This window comes from Macrotis lagotis, chromosome X (genome assembly GCF_037893015.1).
Source record: "Macrotis lagotis isolate mMagLag1 chromosome X, bilby.v1.9.chrom.fasta, whole genome shotgun sequence".
Lineage (NCBI taxonomy): Eukaryota > Metazoa > Chordata > Mammalia > Peramelemorphia > Peramelidae > Macrotis > Macrotis lagotis.
In genome coordinates this window covers 646,489,318-646,512,565 of record NC_133666.1, presented here as the reverse complement: position 1 = coordinate 646,512,565, position 23,248 = coordinate 646,489,318, and the positions used below count along the sequence as shown (strand labels likewise).

Genomic DNA, 23,248 nt, shown 5'->3' with positions numbered 1-23,248 from the left:
TTACTCATAAAGATTTTGAAAAAATATATTGTCTATACTTGTCTACACACAAATTAAGGACTTCCTTGATGTAAGAAATGGGTTTTCACAAGGGATATTTTACAATCACTTTGACATTTTTCAACTGAATAAGAAAGGCAAGGTACTGTTCACTGATTAAGGAAAAAGCTTTTGATTTAGAAGAATAACAGAACTTTAGAAGATTCCCTCCAACAAGGCATTTTGCTTCCATTCATCAAAATCATTCAAGATTCCTTAAAAGATAGAAGAATAGAAATAACCCTGTTCACAGAACTCTGACTATAAATATTAGGTAAGACATAAAAATGCGAGGTAGTGCAGCAGATATAGTACCAGGCCCGGAGTCAGGAAGACTCATTTTCCCAAATTCAAATCCAGCCTCAGACACTTACTAGCTGTTGGACCTTGAGCATTTAACCTCTATTCACCTTACTCCCTGGAGAAGGAAATTGCAAAACACTCCAGTATCTGCCAAGAATACTCCAAATGGAACCACAAAGATTTTGGCAAGACTGAAAATAACTAAAACTATATTTTTCATCAACATCTCTATATCACTCCCTTGAAAAAAATCACTTTCATTTCATTGAAACTTTTTCCAACAATTTAAAAATGTTGGATTTGACAAATAAAATTCTTCTAGGAAGAATAGAGACTGAAGGCTTTGAGTGAATCTGAGAATCAAATTGAATGCCCAGGTGAAGATCAATCTCTCAGAGTTATCTTTACAATGTTGTTGCTATTGTATAAATTGTTCTCTTGGTTTTGTTTACTTCACTTTGCATCAGTTCATACAAGTCTTCTCAGATTTCTTACAGCACAAAATTATTCCATTACATACATGTATCCTAACAAGATGAGACATTCCCCACTTGAGAAATACCTATGGTTTCTATTTCTTTGCTATAACAAAAAGAGCTGCTATAAATATTTTTGTACACATGGGTCCCTTTCCTCTTTTTTTATCTTTTTGTGGGTTTAGGCCTAGAGTAAGAGAGTAAGCATAGTGTAAAAGCTTTGGGGGAATAATTCCAAATCTTAGAAGGGCATTTCTCAAAAACTGTAGAGTGATAGAAGTAGCCAGAGGGATGACCTGAAGGAAGTCTGATTGGTGGTTTACTTCCCTAGATTCCAGGACCCCACAGTCTGGATGGCCTATGCTGGTACAACCTTTCTCAGCGGTTCTGACAGTGGCACTGTGAAGGCCCGAATCGCCCAGATCATCAAGCACCCTTTCTACAACTCAGACACTGCAGACTTCGATGTGGCCGTCCTAGAGCTGGGCAACCCCTTACCTTTTACCAGTCACATCCAGCCAGTGTGCCTCCCCTCTGCCACTCACATCTTCCCACCCAGGAAGAAATGCCTTATCTCCGGTTGGGGCTACCTTAAGGAGGACTTCTGTAAGGACTACTGGGAATGACTAAAAAACTCTGAGCCCAAAGAGAAGGCCAAATGAGGTTGGGAGAGTATTCCTGAGACCATTTGTCTGCTTTCTCTTTCCTCCTTAGTGGTGAAACCTGAGGTCCTTCAGAAGGCAACCGTGGAACTCCTAGACCAGACACTATGTGCAAGTCTCTACAGCAACTCACTCACAGACCGGATGGTGTGTGCTGGCTACCTGGACGGGAAGGTGGATTCCTGCCAGGTGAGGTGCCAGCCTCTGGGTACGGTGCACCTCCCTCCTTATTGGAGGTCAGGGACTTGCCTAAACCAATCCCAAGTGATAGACTAGTGACTTCTATAAACTACCTGCTAGGGGTGGCTAGGTGGCGCAGTGGATAAAGCGCTGGCCCTGGAGTCAGGAGTACCTAAGTTCAAATCCGGTCTCAGACACTTAATAATTACCTAGCTGTGTGGCCTTGGGCAAACCACTTAACCCCCATTTGCCTTACAAAAACCTAAAAAAAATAAAATAAAAAAATAAACCACCTGCTACCTTTACAAGTCAGTAGCTGGTGTGTGAGCCTCTCTCTACCAGTCACTCAGTCCATCAAAGAACATTGATGAAGTACCTACTATTTGCCAGACATTGTGCTAAGTTCTGGCTTTACAGAAAGAAGCAAGAGACAGTGCTATGCTCAAGGAGCCCACAGTATAAGCCGCATTTGATCTTCCATGCCACACTAGTTGCCTAATTAACAATAACTTTTCCCCAGCAGTTTAAGGTTTGCAAAGTACTTCCCATGTTATGTCACTTGATGTTACATCATTATTTTTATCTCCAGCACTTAGCTTGATATTGTTGTTGCTGAGTCAGGTTCAATTCTTCATGGCCCCTTGGATACCAATACTGTCCTTGAGGTTGTCTTAGCAAGAAACTTGGGGTTCTTCTGGTTCACCATTTCCTTCTCCTGGAGATTAAGGCAAACAGAACTTAATTACCCAAGGTAGGAAGTATTCCAGACTGAATTTGAACTCGGGTCTTCCTGACTCCAGGTCCCATGCTCTAGCCACTGAACCATCTATGCTCAATAGTAGGTCCTTAATAAATGTTGGTTGACTTGATTGTGCTATTATCCCCATGTTACAGATGAGAAAAACTGATAGAGCTTTTAAGAAAGCAAACATCTTCTTTCCATAGATTAACTCATTAGATCTTCACACTGGGGGGGGGGGGGGGGAAGTACTATTTATTATCCTAATTTTTCAGATAAGAAAACTGAGAGTAAGTAGATGGTGGTTAAATGGTTTGCCCAGGATCACACAGTTAGTAAATGTTTGAGGCCAGATTTAAACTGAAGGTTTTTCTGATTCTATGAACACCCCCGATCACTAAGTTGCACCAGTACACTCTGTGTTAGGCCTAATGAAATGCCTAATGGATCTGCTTTGAAAAGCATCATGGTGTAATAGAAACAGACTTGGAAGGTTTTCCAAAGATCTGGGTTTGTGTCTTGGCTCTGAGTGCCCTTGGTCAGATTATATCTCCTCTAACTTCAGTATCCTCTTCAGTATCAACATCTGTAATATTGACCTCAGAGGAATATTTTTTTAAGGAAAGTGTTTTGAAATCTGTAGAGAAGTATGAAAATCAGAAGTTATGTTTTAAACAAAAATTGGTCTGGGACTTAACTTCATTGATTAACACACTTCTCTTGTGAAAATTTCCTCCACCAAAACAGACAGGCAACTAATCTCTAATTTAAAGCTTTAAAGAGTTATCTGGGAGCAGGACAGGGTAGGGGCATTCAGGCTCCATTGTGCTTTGGGTGTGGATGGAATTTTCCATCTTTAGTCTTTTGGATTTGTCTTAAATCACTATACTGCTAAGAAGAAGGTTGATCATCACACAATGTTGCTGTTTCTAGTAGACAACTTGCAGTAAACATGCCTAAAATGGAACTCATTAGCTTTCCTCCAAAATTCTCCCCTGTTGCCAACATCCCTACTATTGTTGGGGGTATCACCATTCAACCACTTGAGTCTCCCAAGCTCATGAGCTAGGTCAACCTAGGAACCATCTTTAACTTTTCACTCCCACTGTCCTCTCCTAGAAGCACTCAGTTGCCAAAACCTGTCTTTTCCTTTTTAACATGACTCATAGACTCTTGGCTCTTCTTCTAACATTGCAACTGCTTAGTACTTTAGTACTGGTTTTCATCACCTCATGCACAGACTATTGCTATAGCCTGACGATTGGTCCACTTGCCTCAAGTCTGTCTTCCCATTAATCCATCCACCACTCAGTTTTCACTGTGATCTTACTAAACTGCAGGTCTGGCTATGACATTCCCCTGTTCAATAAACTCCAGTTTACTGAATTCTATCTCTAGGATCAAACATTAATTCCTTTATTTGTCATTTAAAGTTTTTCATAACTTGGTCCTAACCTGGCTTTCCATTCTTATTACACAATACTCCTCTTCACTCTTACTCTTGACAGTCAAACTGGCCTCCTCCCTTTTCCTCATATACGGAATTCCATTTCCCATCTCCATCCCCTTGCCCTAATTGTTCCCCATAGCACACATATATATTCATGTTTTCTCACTCCAATAGATTGTCATCTCCTTAAGGTCAGGGCCTACTATTTCAAGGACCTGTCACTTTATAAGTGCTTATTGATTGACTGAGGTTGATCCTAGAATAGGAGGGGATGGGGGGGGCGGGTAGGAGATAAGAGAAGGCTAACATGATAGCTGTCTCCAAGATGCTCAAGCATTCTCATACGGGAGATTTGCTCTCTTTGGTTCAAAAGAAGGATGGGGAGGATTAAGTGGGAGTCATCCATCACTGAGAGGTGTTCCAAAGTGACTGCTTCAGGGGGGTATAAGAACTCCCTCTCATGGGAAGTCCTTTTTTTTCCATTAAAGATTTTATTTATTTTGAGTTTTACAATTTTTCCTCTAATCTTACTTCCCTCTCCGCACCCCCCACAGAAGGCAATTTGTCAGTCTTTACATTGTTTCCATGGGATACATTGATCTAAATTGAATGTGATGAGAGAGAAATCATATCCTTAAGGAGGAAAAATAAAGTATAAGAGATAGCAAGATCAGACAATAAGATATCAGTTTTTTTTCTAAATTAAAGGAAATATTCCTTGGACATTGTTCAAACTCCATGGTTCTTTGTCTGGATACAGATGGTATTCTCCACCACAGACAGCCCCAAATTGTCCCTGATTGTTACACTGATGAAATGAATGTGTCCATCAAGGTTGATCATCACCCTTATGTTGCTGTTAGGGTGTACATGTTTTTCCGGTTCTGTTCATCTCACTCAGCATCAGTTCATGCAAATCCCTCCAGGCTTCCCTGAATTCCCATCCCTCCTGGTTTCTAAGAGAACAATAGTGTTCCATGACATACAAAGACCACAGTTTGCTAAGCCATTTCCCAATAGAAGGGCATTTATTTGATTTCCAATTCTTTGTCACCACAAACAGGGTTGCTATGAATATTTTTGTACAAGTGACGTTTTAATCCTTTTTCATCATCTCTTCAGGGTATATACCCAACAGTGTTGTTGTTGAGTCAGGTTCAATTCTTCATGACCCCTTGGATACCAATACTGTCCTTGAGGTTGTCTTAGCAAGAAACTTGGGGTTCTTCTGGTTCACCATTTCCTTCTCCTGGAGATTAAGGCAAACAGAACTTAATTACCCAAGGTAGGAAGTATTCCAGACTGAATTTGAACTCGGGTCTTCCTGACTCCAGGAAGAACTTCCTGCTCTATCCACTGAACCATTTATGCGGTTGACTGGATCAAAGGGTATGCACATTTTTGTTGCCCTTTGAGCGTAATTCCAAATTTCTCTCCAGAAAGGTTGGATGAGTTCACAGCTCCACCAACTACTGTTGTATATAGTGTCCCAAATTTCCCACAACCCTTCCAACAATGATCACTATCCTTTCTGGTCATATTGGCCAGTCTGAGAGGTGTGAGGTGGTACCTCAGAGAAGTTTTAATTTGCATTTCTCTAATAAGTAATGATTTAGAGAAATTTTTCATATGACTATGGATTGCTTTGATCTCCTCATCTGTAAATTGCCTTTGCATATCCTTTGGACCATTTGTCAATTGGGGAATGGCTTTTGGTTTTAAAAATATGACTCAGTTCTCTGTATATTTTAGAAATGAGTCCTTTGTCAGAATCATTAATTGTAAAGATTGTTTCCCAATTTACTACTTCTTCTTTTGATCTTGATTACATTGGTTTTATCTGTGCAAAAGCTTTTTAATTTAATGTAATTGAAATAATCTAATTGGTTTTTAGTGATGTTCTCCAACTCTTCCTTAGTCATAAACTGTTCCCCTTTCCATAGATCTGACAGGTAGGCTAGTCCTTGATCTTCTAATTTTCTTATAGTATTGTTTTTTTTATGTCTAAATCCTGTATCCATTTGGATCTTGGTATAGGGTGTGAGGTGTTGGTCTAATCTAAGTTTCTTCCATACTAAAGTCCAATTTTCCCAGCAGTTTTTATCAAAGAGAGAGTTTTTATCCCAATATCTGGACTCTTTAGGTTTATCAAACAGCAGGTTACTGTAATCGTTTTTTGCTATTGCACCTAGTCTATTCCACTGGTCCACCACTCTATTTCTTAGCCAATACCAGACAGTTTTGATGACCGATGCTTTATAATATTATTTTAGATCATGTAGGGCTAAGCCCCCTTCTTTTGCACTTTTTTTCATTGACTCCCTGGAAATTCTTGACTTTTTATTTCTCCATATGAATTTACTTACAACTTTTTCTAATTCATTAAAGTAATTTTTTGGAATGTTGATTGGTAGGGCACTAAACAGGTAATTTAGTTTTGGTAGAATTGTCATTTTTATTATATTAGCTCTACCTATCCATGAGCAGTTGATGTTTGTTATGTTATTTAAATCTGATTTAATTCGTTTGAGAAGTGTTTTTATAATTGTTTTCAAAAAGTGCCTTGGCAAATAGACTCCCAGGTATTTTATATTGTGTGAGGATACTTTGAATGGGATTTCTCTTTCTAGCTCTTCCTGCTGTATCTTGCTAGTCATATACAGAAAAATTGAGGATTTATGAGGGTTTATTTTATATCCTGCAACTTTGCTAAAATCACTAATTGTTTCCAGTAGTTTTTTTGGATGATTTCTTGGAATTCTCTAGGTATACCATCATGTCATCTGCAAAGTGAGAGTTTTGTTTCTTCCTTCTCATGGGAAGTCTTAAAGTGGCAGATAGATAACAATTTGTTAGATATATCAGAGAGGGAATTTGCCAATCAAGCTGGACTAGATACCCTCTGAGAATCCTTCTGGCTTCATGTAAGAGGGTGCTGTTTGTATTTGAGAGGGAATGGACCCCTGTATAGCAGCATCAGAGACAAGAAATCACCCACATTCTACCACCCATTCCACAAATAGCAATCTTTGTAATGAGTGATAATTCTCAGTCAACACAAGTACTTCCATAGGACCCCATGCATGGGGAAACCCAAAGAGGGAAATGGAAGGTGATTTCTTTATCAGGGTTCAACCAATTTGAGTTTTGAGTTGATCACAAAAGCCACTTGGGATCCACAGGGTCCCAAATCTGTGGCTTTTTCCCACAGGGTGACTCAGGAGGACCACTAGTCTGTGACGAGCCCTCAGGGAGATTCTTTCTTGCTGGCATTGTAAGCTGGGGCATCGGTTGTGCAGAAGCTCGGAGACCGGGGGTCTATGTCCGTGTGACCAGGGTTCGAGACTGGATTTTAGAGACCATCTCAACAGCACCCACTGTCAGCGCACCAGTTGTCTTCCCTGACTTATCTACCACCAACAGTGACTGGCTCTTGACTACAGAGAGGCTCGTGACCAGCATCACCACCAAGCCCAAACTGGTTACTAGCACAGAGCTGGACATGGCCTCTCTCTATCCAGGCACCACCTCTAGGCCACAAGGTAATCTATAAAGACATTGACAGGTACTTATCTGGAATAAGGGCTCTATATTCCTCACAGTCACTCCCCAATAGAGGAGCATATTGACAATAATAATAATAATAATAATTACTAGGGATAAGGACAGGACTTAAACTTCTGTTGGTAAAGAGACCTCTCAGAGGAGGAAACAAACCCCCTTAACCAATAGAGGTCAGCTCCTCTCTGCAACTTTCAGCTTTAGAGAGTTATCCAGAGCCTAGAGTTCAGGAGTTCATTTAAAAAAATATATATATATATACATACATATATATATATATACATATATATATTTAAACACTGTATTTCAGTATAATTGTTTCATATATATTTTATTTTATCTATTTGAAAAATATTCTGAAGAGTCCATTGGCTTCAATCAGACTGACTACCAAGGGGAACCATGACACATAAAAAGATAAAGAACCTCTGGTGACTTACCCAAAGGGCTATACAGACTCTTCTAGTCAGAAGCAAAATTAGAACCAGAGTTTTCTTGGCTCCAATGCCAACTCTCCAGCCACTATGCCAAAACTACCAATGATCAAATAATTAAGGCAATCATATTTATACATACATACATACACATATATATTTATCTTTTCCAGTCCAATCTCTTTTTTTAAGAGGTGAAAAAAGAGAGCCCCAGAGGATGGAAAGTGACTTTCCCAAGGTCACAAAGGGAGTAAGCAGAAGAAACAGGATTTAAACATCTAGTATCAATCTGTTTCTCACCACATCCTTAGCTAGGATCTTCTTCATAATTTGCTTCATTTTACAGTTGGAGAAAATGAGGTCAAGAGAAGTGAACTGCCCATCATCCCAAGGCTAGTAAATATCCAATCTCAGACCCAAGTCTCCGGATTCCAAATCCTGCATGTTTTCTCCACTGTACCACATGTCTTCTCGTAAACAAACAACTAAAAAAAATCATAAACATATACCAGAGACATTGGTCAAGAAGAAAAGCACTCATTTGCTTGGCTGGGTGGGAAGGGAATAAGCATTTATTAAGTGCCTGCTGTATTCTAGGCCCTACTAAGTGTTTTATAAATATCTCATTTAATTATCACAACCAACCTGGAGTAAGGTGCTGTTATTAATCACATTTTATAATTGAGGAAACTGAGACAGACAGAAGTTAAGTGACTTGCCAGACACAACTCACAAGTATCTGAAACCAGATTTGAACTCAGGAAGAGGAGTATTCCTGACTTTTAGTCCAGCGCTATATTTACTGTGGCACCTAGTTGCCATAATAAAGGTATTAGCATCTTTCAAATTCTGTTAGGAAGGAAGGAAGGAAGGAAGGAGGGAAGAAAAGAAAGAAACAAAGAAACAAAGAAACAAAGAAACGAAACAAAGAAACAAAGAAAGAAACAAAGAAACGATGGAAGGAAGGAAGGAAGAAAGAAGAAAGAAAGAAAGAAAGAAAGAAAGAAAGAAAGAAAGAAAGAAAGAAAGAAAGAAAGAAAGAAAGAAAGAAAGAAAGAAAGAAAGAAAGAAAGAAGGGCGGCTAGGTGGCATAGTGGACAAAGCACCCGCCCTGGAGTCAGGAGTACCTGGGTTCAAATCCGGTCTCAGATACTTAATAATTACCTAGCTGTGTGGCCTTGGGCAAGCCACTTAACCCTGTTTGCCTTGCAAAAACCTAAAAAAAAAAGAAAGAAAGGAGAGGAGGGAAGGAGAGAAGGAAGGAAGAAACAAAGGAGAGGAAAGAGAAGGAAGAAAGGAAGGAGAGGAGGGAAGGAATGAAATAAGGATGGAAGGAAGGAAGGAGGGAAGAGGAGGAAGGAGTGAAAGAAGGATGGAATGAAAGAAGAAAACATACAAAAAGGAGTTGAAAATGGGAAGACAGTTTTAACATTCAAAAGTCAAGAATAGATCTAGGAAGGGAATGAAAGCTGGCCTAGGTTCTTCCATCAAATGGAGACTAGAGGAAACATCCCCCCAAAAGGAGGAGAGTGAGACTTACACAGAGATGTTCCCTATTAAGATATTGTAATATTGGATATTTCAGGACAAGGAGACTGCATGCTAGGGAAATTTCAGAAAGAGAAGCATGGTTTGGAAACTTGGGAGCCAAGAATAGAGCCAGGAGGGGAAGGAAGGCCTGTCTGGGTTGATTGATCAATTAATGATTGATTTCTTACAGTCAGATTATCAATATATTAGAAGAAACTTCATAAATTAACTGTTCAAACAGTTAAAGGTGAGGGGAGGGTTAGAAGGACTAATTGATTTAGGCAGAAGTGGGCCTGGGTCTATGTCTAGTCTTGGGTTTCTTGGACCTGTATTCTTCTCCTCTGCCAGAGAGATGCCCATCTCAAATTCAAGAATCAGCCAGAATGGATCAAAAGGTCCACTCGTCATTCTCCCCTTTCATTTTTGAAAAGTTTCTGACAAGTAGGCCACTTTCTCCTTTGCTTCTCTTCAGAGTGTGGGGGGAGACCTGGGATGCCCAAACCCAGCAAAATCGTCGGGGGATTTGATGCTGCTAAGGGTGAGGTTCCGTGGCAGGTCAGCCTAAAGGAGGGGTCTCGGCATTTCTGTGGCGCCACAGTGGTGGGAGAGAGATGGCTGGTGTCCGCAGCTCACTGCTTCAATCAGTAAGAACACGCCTCACCCACCTGGGAAATTAAGTGGGGATTTGGCTCCTCTGATGGCCCCACAATTTTCACCCATCAATAGAGCTTCACTCATATTCGGTTTAAAATTCAGTTAGTCTGAATGCGAATCCCCAACCCCAGCTCATTTATCTGTTCATCTACCCAACCATCCATCCAACAAACATTTATTAAAGGTCAACCATTTGCAGAGCCCAGTTTGAGGTAGGCACTAAGGGAAAAAAGTCAAAGTTTAAAAATCATAACATCATAGAATCAAAGAGTAGGAAGGGCCCTCAGAGGCCATCTCTTAACTCAATAAGAATCTCACTAGGACACATGTGATAAGTGGTCCTCTAATTCCTGCTCAGGGACCTCCAGGGAAAGGGAACCTGTTACTCCTGAGGCAGCTCCTCCAACTTTGGGAGAGCTCCCATTTTTTTTTTCCAGTCATATCCAACTCCTCTTGGCAAAATCAAGAGAGTATCATATATATTATAACTTCAATTTGGCAAAGATACTAGAGTGGTTTTCTATTTCCTCCTCCAACTCATTTTTACAGATAAGGAAATGGAGGCAAACAGGGTAAAGTGACCTGCCCAGGGTCACACAGCTAGGACTCTATCTGAGACTGGATTTGAATTCAGGAAGAGAAGTCTCCCTCTTAATTTATCCACTGCACCAGTTAATTGCCCACAAGATTACTAAATTATTGTTATGGGCTAAAATTAGGCTAAGATTGGTCAACAACCTAATAGTGATAAAGCATAATAGTGATCTTAATGACCAATCTTAGCTTCAGAGAAGAGATAATAAAATGAAGTTTTCAATAGAGATGCCATTGCTGGGTGAGTTTTCCTTAACTGCTTTTCTCTGTGATAATGAAGAATTCACTGGGTTAGGGTAAAATGGAGGAAATATCTGAATATCTGAATATCTGAAAATGACTGAATTTTAAAAAAAAAGATCTAGACAAACAAAAGACATGAAATCAAAAAAAACCCATTACAATAATATATAAGCAAATTCCACCAGAAATCAAACTCATTAGCCTAACTCTGTCCTCTTCCCATTTTTGAAAAATCAGGATATTTGCTCTTTTCCAACCCTGCAGCACCTCCCCCATTCTCCAAGATCTTCCAAAGAGCCCAGTGACTCAGTAGCCACTCCTGACATTTCTTTTCATACAGTGTCCCTCCATGCTTAGAATAGGGGCTGGCTTGCTGGAGTTGCTTAATAAATGTTTAATGGTTGATTGGGTAATCTGGGGCTGGGAGCCTTAACTCAACAAGGGGAGGGAAAGCTACTATCTCACTATGTATGTTCTTCCCTTGGCTACCACCTCCCTATAAACACTTTTTATTTTGTCTTTTCTCATATATCATTTATAGAACATTCTCCTTGTCCCAGAAAACAAAACCAAAATAAAGGTCTGTACCACACCACCTTCTCTCCTCCATCCCTTATCATTATCCTCTCCACCCTGACCACTTGTTCCAACCCATCCACGAACCTCCTCTTTTCCCTCTATTTTTGCTTCAAAAACAAAACCAAATCCCAACCCTTTTGAGTGTCATTGGCTTTTCTTGGCAGCCCTAGCTCATTCTGAACTTTCCCGTGTTAAAATATCTGTGGATCTTGACTCTCCTCATCTGGGATGTTAATTCCACTGGAGAATCTTCAGAATGTAAATGCCTTGAGACCAGGAATGGATATTTGGGTAGGTCCCTTGAAGTCTCCTCCAGCAATGAGGAAAATTTTAGGCAAATACCCAAAATTAGACAGGAGTCTCCTGGTTCTTTCACCCTATTAAGCTACTGGATACCCTCCCTTTCTTTCAAAGTGGACAATCTAATCATTTCCCAAGAGCCTGGTGATGATGGTGGGTTGGGGGATGTCTTTGTGGGCTTCTGTCTCTGCAGCACAAAGATGGACATCGTGAAAGCCTATTTGGGGACAACGTCCCTCACGGGAGCAGATGGCAGTGCTGTGAAGGTCAGCATCAAGAGTGTGGTGCTTCACCCTTCTTACAACCCTGTCATACTGGACTTTGATGTGGCTGTGCTGGAGCTAGCCAGCCCAATCCTCTTCAACAAGTATATCCAGCCTGTCTGCCTTCCATTGGCTATTCAGAAGTTCCCCGTGGGCCGGAAGTGTATGATTTCTGGATGGGGGAACACCCATGAAGGCAATGGTGAGTTCTGCCAGGACCTCAGAGGTCATTTCATCCTATTACCTGTCTACTTGTCTCTCCAGTCTCCCCATTGAACCAGGGCAATGATGTCTACACAATTTTCACCATTCAGGAGTTTGAGGGTTCTAACAAGACGTGTACTTGTTTTTTCTGTTGTTGTTTTTGCAAGGCAATGGGGTCAAGTGGCTTGCCCAAGGCCACACAGCTAGGTAATTATTAAGTGTTTGAGGCTGAATTTGAACTCAGGTCCTCCTGACTCCAGGACCAGTGCTCTATTCATTGCACTACTTAGCTGGGATAGATGAAGGATCATATGTTTGTTTGAGTGTATAGACCTGGAAGGAATCTTAGAGATCATCTATTCTAGCCCCTCATTTTACTCTGGGAGACTCAGAAAAGGGAAGGGCTTTCTCCAAAGTTATACAAGCAGCAACAGAGCTGGGATTTGAGATTTAGTCTTCTGACTCCAAATCCAGAACCATTTCCATGATATCATGGGATATTTCACCTGTCTGGAGGTGGATGAAAAAGTGGATTGGGCACAATGGTCTCTGGGGTCCCTTCTAAAGGTAAAAGGCTGGGATTCAATAAAATCTCATCAAGTTGCCCTCCAAGGCTTCTCTCTTAGGCTTAGTGGCAATGACCTTTCCCTGGAATTTTGGGTAACTAATCAATGTGATCAATAGTCTTAATCTATTCTCTTTTTATTTTTCAGGAAGTAAGCCCGAGATCCTGCAGAAGGCATCTGTGGGCATCATTGATCAAAAGACATGTAGTGTTCTCTACAATTTCTCCCTCACTGATCGTATGATATGTGCTGGTTTTCTGGAAGGGAAAATAGATTCATGTCAGGTAAGTATGGACAAGTCCTCCTGCCATCTTAACTAGCAGAATTCCTATCTCATTGGTCAAGCAAGGTAAGACCCAATCATGGAGTCAGAGAAATGGATGGACCTCTGAAGGAAAGGGTTCAACCCAAAGACAAGGTGGAGGTCATTCAATGACAATTCCTCAACTTTAACCTACTTCTGTACTTTTGTCCATGCTTGGAGTCAACTCTCTCCATGGGATCATAGGATTTGAGAGTTTAGACATTTCTAGCTGTTAAAACCATTCCCATTTCGTCAAGGACCTACTGTGTGCCACCTTCCCCAAGAGACCTTCCATGAGTCTTCTCCAGTCAAAGGTGATCTCTCTCCTTCTAAATTCCTCAGTTTGATCTTTTCCATGCATTTATTTCATTCTCATTTGTATTTTTGCATACACAACTCATTTCTCTACTAAGACATAAGTCCCTTGAAGGCAGAGATTGTGTCATTTTCCCACTGTTTCCCTAGGACTTTGTATATATGGGCACTTAGACAAAGGTTGAACTGACTTGTTGAATTAAGTTAATATTATCCATGTGCTCTTTTTAATTCCAGAAAATAAGCTAATTTTAGCCTAGTACTAAGAGTAGGAATGAGGATGAGCTCTACATGTAACTGGAAAAATAAAATAAAATATTATTTTAAAAAATGAAGGTGGGCTTCCAGTCCTAGACCTAAACCAGACCTGAACCCCCCAGGACTAGTCCAGAGTACTAACAGTTATAATAATAATAATAAAACTGACATTTATCTAACTCTTGAGAGTTACAAAAAGGGTTTTTTCCACAAGAACTCTGCGTGGTAGATAGCACAGATATTATTCTCCTCATTTTACAGATGCAAAAAGTGAGACTTGCTCATGGTTACATCAAAGTTAAGATTCAAACCCAGACCTACCTTCAAATTCAACCCTTCTTCCACTCTAGTGATGGGGACAGAGTGTGGGGATCCATGTTAAATGTTCTCTTTAAGGACCAATTTCTTACTTTCAAACAGGGTTGACGTCATCTAAACTTTCCTGGACAGATAACATAGCCTCTTCCTTTGTTAGCCCATTCCAGGATGTAACTATCCTTCCCCTTTCTCCCTGTTCTCAGTGTCACTCAACATAAAACTAAAAAGGCTACATTCAGGGACACCAGTTCAAGGGAAGACAGAGAGGGAGAGTCCTGGTGAGTGAATGAAGAGGAGCTACAGTGCAGACTCACTACTCAGCTTTACGCTGCTCAGCTGGTCATTTGGAGGGCCAGATCCTACTGCCTGGAAAGTATCCCTTCTCATTCATTTATGACCACTGCAGCACCCCTTAGGGTTAGCCACTGCTAGAATCCTCATCCATTCATAATCTGAAAATCATGGCAGAAAACATGAACACTACAGAGAGACATGACTCACTTCATATTGGAGCAACTCTATTCATTAGAATTAATGGGCCAAGCTCATTTTTACAAAATCACTAAAACACTTCGGAGGTAAAATATCTTCTAATGTAACACACATATATATATTGCAGTTTGAGAAGGCAGACACAGAAATTACAAAATGCCTTAAGATCCTTTTCCCACTAATCCATCCACACAGGATGGAAGCAATGCTCAGGGCAATCTGACTCTATTTCCCCTTATTATGGAGCCTGACTTTCAGCAACTTAGAATCTGTTCTTGGTTTTTTTAAAGGTTGGCTCGCACATAGTCCTCCCCACACTAGCCCTGGTAGGCTCTCCCTAGCTAGAAAGTCTGGAATGAACCCCACTGGTTAAGAGATTCTATAGATGAGCACTCATCTAAGGACCAGTTAAGTTCAGAGAAGTTGTCACCAGATAGTCCACAGGGGGGTACATTTTTTGACTCCATTGACACATGAAAATAATATGACTGAAACCTGGAGAGGTCATCGTTGTCCTTACCAGTAAAATGTATTAAACAGGTTGTAACACGGATGTATCAACGGGATTAGAGACAGCACAATTCAGGAAGTAAGAAAATCTTTATATCAATGCAAGGATGTACAGAATTCAGGTCACCAAAGTTACTGAATATCTACTCTCAGCAAGTCTTAAAATTGATGTTGGAGACACAAAGATGAAAAGGAAAATGACCCAATCCTGGCCTCAAGGAGTTTTGGTCGGGGAGAGAGCCATTATGTCATTTCACCACAGACCTGCAACAGAGAAGAAAGGGTTCTAGGGACAAAAAAGAAGGCCAGAAAAGGTGTCCAAGAACATTTGAGGAAGGGAAAAGAATCCTTTCAACTTGGCTAGGAGAAATCAGGGAGGATTTCATGGAGGACAGAGTACTTACATTGAAGGAAGAGAAGGACTTTGATAATTTCTGAAGAGTTGTGTCTATGTGGAAACTTCCAACATGGATTCATTTAACATTTGGGGATGAGTAAAGGAGGGATTTTTGCAATTTAAGGGAAACTGAGTAAATCTCTTTGTAAGAGGGATGGGTTTTGTACAAAACAAACTCTTTCTATCCAATTCTTGCCTACACCATCTTGAATGGTACAATTCTTCCTTTTTAGCAAATATCTGTTACCTGCTTCCAGGTCAGTTGGTTTGGGCTCGACCGTCATGGTCATGTCACAGATCAGTTTGTTCTCCACATCTTTAGGGGGCTTTGAATCAATGGGTGAGAATCAAGAGAAGAACAGCCAAAATGAGCCAGGGATGAACTTTGCTGAAGGGCAAGGGTGAAACTGGAAGAAGCCTCAGCTTCCCCTGGATGCTCTTCTTTCTCACAAAGAACTGAAAAAGAGGAGATGGACATAATTGTTTCAAATTGAAGCAATAACTACACATAAGTGAGCTTCCTTTACAAAGATCCTGGGACAGCTAGATGGCACAGTGGATAGAGTACCTGGAATCAGGAGGACCTGAGTTTAAATCCATCCTCAGAAATTTGATACTGTGTAAAAGTCACTTAACTCCATTGTCTCAAGAAAAATTAAAAAATAAAACAAAACCAAAAAAAAAGCTATTTGAGAGAAAAGAATGCAAGAACTGTGCCCCTCTGGAATGACCTTCCTGGAACAAGCCACTGGGTGAGGCAGCATCATCTACATTGGGGGGCAGCTTGAAAAGACCCAAATTTCAAAGAGTTGCAGAATCAAGGATGCAGTCAGGAGGGCTCTTGAGAGGCCAGTTCTACCTCTTATTTTACAGATGATGAAACTGAGGCACAGAGAGGTGAAAGATCTGCCCACATCCAAGAGTAATTAAACTTCTGGGGCAGGTTTTGAACCTAGGTCTTATGGATTTCAAGTCCACTATACTACACATCTGGTCCAACCCTTTTATTTGACTCTTGGAGAAACTGTGACCTAGAAAGGGTAACTAACTTGTAAAAAAAAAAATCATATGGACTCTAAATGGTGGGATTGAGCCCAAATCTGAGCCCAAATCTATTTCAAGGAAACAAAAGTCATTGTACAAGGCAGGAAGTTTAGTGCTCTTGTCAGTTCTGGGATTCTTTCTTCTAAGAAAGGGATTTCAATCTCAGCTCTATTACTACTATTACCTGAATGCTCTTAGGATAGTCACCTCCTTTTCTGGGCCTAATTATTAATCTCTCAAATGAAAGAGCTATATTATGCTAATATTCTACATTATGAAATATCTCACAACTCTGGCATACTCTAGCCTCTGGGCCCTCCCAGTTCTGATATCCTGTGCTCTAAGGGCCCTCCCAGTTGACACTCTGCTCTAATGACCCTCCCAGCTCTGACATTCTGTGTTCTAAGGCCTTCCCAGCTCTAAATCTCAGATCCCTATGACTGTTTGGATCAAGCACCCTATTCTTGATCTCCTTAACTGCACACTCCTCTGAATTGATAGTCAAATGGAGAGAAGGTCCCTGATCATCATCACCATTTTTGTATGATGCTTTAAGGTTTTCCAAGTCCCTTCCTGGCAGTAGCTCTATGAAGTGGGTAGAGTAAATACTATCTCTGTTTCATACATGAAGAAATCAGGGCTTGCACAAGGCCATACAGTGAAGACCCAAGAACAAATACTTATTAAGCACCTACTATATCCAGGCATTGAGCTGAAGGCTAGAGATACAAAGAAAGGCAGAAACAGTTCCTGCCCTCAAGGAGCTTCAAGTCTAATGATAGTTTAGTAAATCAAGCAGCTCCCTCTAAAAATAGAGCGAAAAGAAGGACAGAATGGTCAAGAACAAAATGGGTATACTGGAGAAATCACCCAAACTATAACATCAGTTCTCTTAGCCAGTCAGCTATAATCCCCCTCTGGAAAGTGCTTTGGGATCCTCAGCTTCTTGTGTTTCTTCCTTAGGGTGACTCTGGGGGGCCACTGGCCTGTGAAGAAACTCCAGGCGTATTTTATCTGGCAGGAGTTGTGAGCTGGGGGATTGGATGTGCTCAAGCTAAAAAGCCAGGTGTGTACTCCCGGATGACCAGGCTCAAGGATTGGATTGTAGACACCATCTCACTTGGCCTGCAGACTGACTCTACCCTCTTACCAGAGAAAACACCTATCATCACCAGCCATCCCCTAGGAGCAACTTCAGGCATAACAACCACCCCTATGACCACCAGCAAGGTGACCCCCAAACCAACCACTCAAACCACCCCCAAACCAACCAGCAAAACCACCTTCAAGATCACCACTCAACCTACCAGCCAATCTGCCAGTCTGAAGACTACAAGTGGACCCATGACAAGCAAAACTACCCCACGACCTACTAGGGAAACTACAAGCAAATCTACCAGTGTGGTCATCACAACAATCAGGACCACCAGTAGTAAATCACCTCCACCTCAAACCCACCAACTGGCCACACCCATTCCGCTTCCAGGTACAATAGTAATATGAAAAAGTTAGTTCGGGCAGCAGGGCCTGTCTGACTATTACTATTCTCAGCCGGTGTTAAGTTACACCATTTGGCAGGCACCTCTCAGGAGTTACACACCCCTACAAGGATTGTTCACTTGTGGTCTGTGCTTACAAACCAGGGCGGCTCAGTTCTTAAGGGCACAGATTTAGAACTGGAAGGGACCTTGGAGGTCATCTAATCCAACTCCTTCCTTTTATAGATAAAAGACTGAGACTTAGAGAGGTTCCATTACTTGCCTAGATCATGCAGATAGTACAGTGCAGAGTTAAATTTGATTTTCAAAGGCTTTTAGCCAACATGCTTTCCATGACAATAGGCTGCCTCCCTTCATTCATGCATCCACTGAAAAAGTGTGTGCACCACAATTTGAAAGCACTTGAAAGCAATTTGAAAGGTTTACCTGGAATCCCCAGATTGGAGGGGGGTTGGGTTGGAAGGGGAAGCCACCTCTGATCCTTTGCTAGCCAACAGTTTTCTCATTCTTGAGTCACATCTGCTTTTGTTCTTTTAACCAATAATCTCATTGATTTGAATCTAGCACATCTATAGTTCTTTCAGTTTTACCAAGTATTTTGCATGTGTAATTTCTTTTGTTTTTATTTTTGCAAGGCAGTGGGGTTAATTGACTGCTCAAGGTCACACAACTAGGTAATTATGAGAGTTTGAGGTGTAGGGGGCAGCTAGGTGGTGCAGTGGATAAAACACCGGCCCTGAAACCAGGAGGACCTGGGTTCAAATTTGATCTCAGATGCTTAATAATTACCTAGCTGTGTGGCCTTGGGCAAGCAACTTAAGCTCATTTGCCTTGCAAAAAAATTAAAAAAAAAAAAAGAGTTTGAGATGTGATTGAAATTCAGGTCCTTCTGACTCCAGGACCAATACTTTATACACGGTGCCACCTAGTGGTCGTCTGTACATGTATAATTTTATTGTCTTCTCACAATGAACCTAGCTGGAGGGGATATTATCCTCATTTTACAGAAGAGGAAACTAAGGCAGGCAGAGGTGAAGTGATTTGTTCAGGATCACACAGCTGGCAAATGTTCAAGGCAGGATTTGAACTCAGGTTATCAACATCAACATCACCATAGCTAACATTCATATGTGCTAGGCATTGTACTAAACCCTTAACAATTCCTCACAACAATTCTGGGAAATAAGTGCTATGATTTTTCCCATTTTTACAAGTGAGGAATCTGAGATGGACAGAAGTTCAGTGACCTGCCCAGGGTCACACAACTAGTAAGTGTCTGAGATTGGATTTGAACTCGGATCTTCCTGATCCCAAGTCCAGTGCTCTCATTATGGTGCCTCCTTAGTCACCTCATAGATCCATGCTTACGACAGTTTCAGTTGACTCACAACTCCGTGGGATGGCTGACACAGGAGCCTAAACAATCTTGATGGTCTAGAACATTGGGCTGAATAATAAATTTTAAAAATTTTTTTAAAGGAATAAATTCAACAGGAATAAATGTCAAACATTATACATGGCTTCAAAAGCCTGACTCCATAAGTACAGGATGAGGGAAGCATAGTTAGGACAGTGAAGTGTCTCGGGCCCAGACCATAGGATGATTTGTTGAAAGAACAGGGGATAGTCATCCTGGAGAAGACTCCAGAGTGATATGCTATCTCTTAAGTATCTGAAGGGTTGCTGTGTCCAAGAAGGATCAAATCTGTTTGGTTTGACCATATGGGTAGAATGAGAAGCCTTGAGGGGATATGGCAGTCACATTTGCCTGTGAGATAAGGAAAAATTTCCTACTAATCAGAACAGTCCCCATCTCAGCACTTCTTCAAGTGGGAACCAGATGATTAATTGCCGGGTATGTTGGAGGAGAGAGAAGTCTAGTGGGTATTTTGGACTAGATCCAACTCTAAAAAAATGATCAAATTCCCCACAATGCCCCTTGTAGCAGAATAAACCAAATCTCTCTTCTGTGTAGGATAGCCCAATAGGTTCTAGAGTAATAAATGTTATCACAGACATTTACATAGTGACCAGAAGCTTGAAAAGTATTTCATACATCGATAAAGTCTGCCCTAGATCTCCTTCCCCACCCCAAGCTAAATATCCCCAGGTCCTTCAACAGATCCTTCTCTTTACTGACAGCCCTTCCCGGGTGCCCTCCATCTTGTCCAGAATCAATCATTCCTGGCTGACTTTGCATTCCTTCCCCAAGCCAGATGGAGAAATGTAATAGCAACATAAAAATAAATGTGTTTATTTAGGGAACCCTCAGAGGGCCTGACCAAGCTAGATAGTTGACTAATAGCCAACAGAGATCAGTCATGATCAGTGTGGGAGTATGGGTCCTGGATTGATCTAGATGATTCAAGCTAATCATAGAATTCTGGAATGGAAAGTGTCTTTTGGGGGGGGGGGTGATTGAACCTCACTGGTTCCAGTTTCTTCTCTGTAAAATAAGGTTGTATTACTCTCAACCTCATTAACAAGACACTAACTTTCAGAGTCAGATCATGGAATAATAGATTTCTAGCTGGAAAGGGTCTTACCTGAAAGGTCATCTTGTTTTCTCCCCTCTTTTTATAAATGAGAAAACTCATGTCCAGGGAAATTAAGTGATGTCTAATATCTTATAGCAAGTAGCAAAGCTGAGATTTGAAGCCTGGTCACACCTGACTGGAAATCTAGTGCCCCTTCCCCTGCCTCCTGACCCCAACTTCAGTGTTCTTTCCACTAAAAGATTATAATATACTGCTTTAAGTACCTTATAACTATCTCATTCAATCCCCACAACCATTCTAGGATGTAGGTGTTGTTTTGTTTTTTAATCCCCATTTTGCAAATGAATAAACTGAGGCTGGGAACATTTAAGTGACTTGTCCATGATCATATAACTAGTGTGTGAGGCAATATCTGTACTCAGATCTCCCTGACTCTACATCTCAGACTTAATCATCTTATGCCACCTTGCTATCAAAAAGATGTTTTAGGGTGGCTAGGTGGTGCAGTGGATAGAGCACCGGCCCTGGAGTCAGGAGGACCTGAGTTCAAATTTGGCCTCAGACACTTAATAATTACCCAGCTGTGTGACCTTGGGCAAGCCACTTAACCCCATTGCCTTGCAAAAAAAAAAAATGTTCTATAAGGTTTCTTCTAGATCTGATGCCTGACCAAAAATTAAAATTAAAATTAAAAAATAGGGGCAGCTAAATGGTGCAGTGGATAGAGCAATGACCTTGGAGTCAGGAGGACCTGAGTTCGAATTTGATCTCAGACTTGATACTTGCAAATCACTTAACCCCATTGCCTTTCAAAAACCAAAAAAAAAAAATTTTAGAATAAATTAAAAATAGATCTGACGCCCGGTGTTTCTCTGAATATTCCTATCAACTGTTTTGCCAATGACAGGGGCATCACCGTCTCCCCAGGCAACCCATTCCATTTTAAGAGAAGCTCATTCAGAAGTTCTTCCTTCGGTGAAGCTGAATTTAGCCTTTCTGTGACTCGCAGCCACCTGCTGGCCCAAGTGCGCTCTCCTGGAGCTACACAGAGCCAATGTGACCCCTCTTAGTGATGGCAGCCTAGAATTAGTCTCTCTGCAGGAGCTCTTCTCTTTTTTTTCCCTGCTTCCCCATGGGGTGGGGAGGAGGTGGGAGGACCAAGAGGGAAGCTGGCTGGAGGGTCTCTGTGCATTCCATCTCTGCCCTCTCCCCTCTCCAGACTGTGGTGTCTCTCCTGTGGGCACCCTCACCAAGATTGTGGGTGGCAGTGCTGCCAGCCGTGGAGAATGGCCCTGGCAGGTCAGTCTCTGGCTGAGGAGAAAGGAGCACAAGTGCGGGGCGGTGCTGATTGCGGACAGGTGGCTGCTCACTGCTGCTCATTGTTTTGATGTGTAAGTCCATTTTAGGGGACCCAGAACAGTTTGGGGGAGGGGGATGGAAGAGGGCTTTGACTCAGTTTCCTAATCTATAAAATGAGAGGGAAAAGCTAAATGTCCTACCAGGGTGGCAGGGTGCATCTCACAGTTTCTGGGAGTCATCCAGGACCATTCCCTCTTCCTCTCTGGTAGAATCTAGAAGCTCTGGCCTAATAGCACCGTTCCTCCCTTTGAAGGTCAGGGGGGTCCATGGACAGGTATAGAAATAAGACAAAAGTCCCAATGGCTACAGTTCCATTTTGAGAAGGAAGTGAGGGACCCTGGGAAAGTGCTGAAGAAATTTCCATACCAGCTCCCCAGGCTAATTCTGGGAGAATATCTCTATCCTCCTTCTTTTCTAGATCTACCTGGTAGGTATACACCTTCCCCATTACCTCCTGGGTCTGACTCACTTCCAGTGCCTGTTTCCCCTTTCAATTCAATTAAATAAATCTTTATAAGAACTCCAAGACAGATAAGACACAGGACAACTCTGGGTCTCAGTTCTTAATCTGTAAAATGAAGTTGGACTCAATGGCTTCACACATCCCTTACAGTTCAAAATCTTTTCCTATGTATCTTGCTCCCTTCCCCTAAAAGTCAATGAGTTTAGCCAAGCATGACCTATGCTTTATGAAGAAGCCCTTTTAAGATGTTGAACAACCATTTCTCTTAAGGAGTCTTTCTAGAAATTCTCCCAAAACCAGCATCAAACTCATAGCCAAGAGTTTGTAGATATCATTCTCTTCCAGGTTCTGGTATTTGCCCTTCTCCAGACTCATGATACTTTCTTTTCTTAATTTAACTTAATTTTTATTTTTCCAACTACATGTCATGAAAGTCTTTCAACATTCATCCACCTACATATTCATTAGTTACACATTTTTTCACCACCTTCCCTTTCCACACCCTCCTCACTGCCCCCTCTCCCCCACCAGCAGCAGTTTGGTCAAAGTTGTTCATGTACACTTATATTCAACATTCCCACATATTAGTCATTTTGTGTATGAAGAGTTAGGACCAAGGGAAAAGAAAGAAATCTATGGGATAGGAAGGAAGAACATAAGAGAAGTTTTTAAAACAGTGAACATAACATCCATTCAGATTGTGGCTTTTTGTTAGTTTTTTTTCCCCTTCTAGATATGGATGGCGCCATCCATAACAAGTCTCCCAAGGTTGTCTTAGATCTTGGAACTGCTGAGAAGAGCTGCATCCATCAGAGTTGATCAATTCAGTGTTGTTGCTAATGTGTACATTGTTCTCTTGGTCCTGCTCCCTCCACTTAGCATCAGTCCATGCAATTCTTTCCATGCTTCTCTAGAGTCTGACCATTCATTGTTTCCTTATAAAACAATAATACTCCATAACATTCATATATTATAACTTGTTCAGTCATTCCCATAACCTGTTCAGCCTTTCCT

At 41.3% G+C, this 23,248-nt stretch overlaps 1 protein-coding gene and 1 long non-coding RNA gene across 3 annotated transcripts in view; one reads left to right on the top strand and one right to left on the bottom strand.

The window, feature by feature from the left end:
- The window catches only part of TMPRSS9 (transmembrane serine protease 9), a 100,021-nt gene that overhangs the window by 71,074 nt on the left and 5,699 nt on the right, over positions 1–23,248 (top strand). For both annotated transcript variants that reach the window (XM_074204612.1, XM_074204613.1), the window contains exons 9-16: positions 1,150–1,424; positions 1,533–1,669; positions 7,061–7,391; positions 9,847–10,018; positions 11,938–12,209; positions 12,925–13,061; positions 17,379–17,901; positions 21,632–21,803. In XM_074204612.1, the coding sequence (XP_074060713.1) occupies positions 1,150–1,424; positions 1,533–1,669; positions 7,061–7,391; positions 9,847–10,018; positions 11,938–12,209; positions 12,925–13,061; positions 17,379–17,901; positions 21,632–21,803 (2,019 nt within the window). The remainder of the gene's footprint in view (positions 1–1,149; positions 1,425–1,532; positions 1,670–7,060; positions 7,392–9,846; positions 10,019–11,937; positions 12,210–12,924; positions 13,062–17,378; positions 17,902–21,631; positions 21,804–23,248) is intronic.
- On the bottom strand, positions 4,177–20,028 carry LOC141500995 (uncharacterized). The gene is made up of 4 exons (XR_012472109.1): positions 18,341–20,028; positions 15,619–15,827; positions 8,145–8,329; positions 4,177–5,098 (listed from the first exon to the last, which is right to left on the bottom strand). It is a non-coding gene; the product is annotated as an uncharacterized LOC141500995 (long non-coding RNA).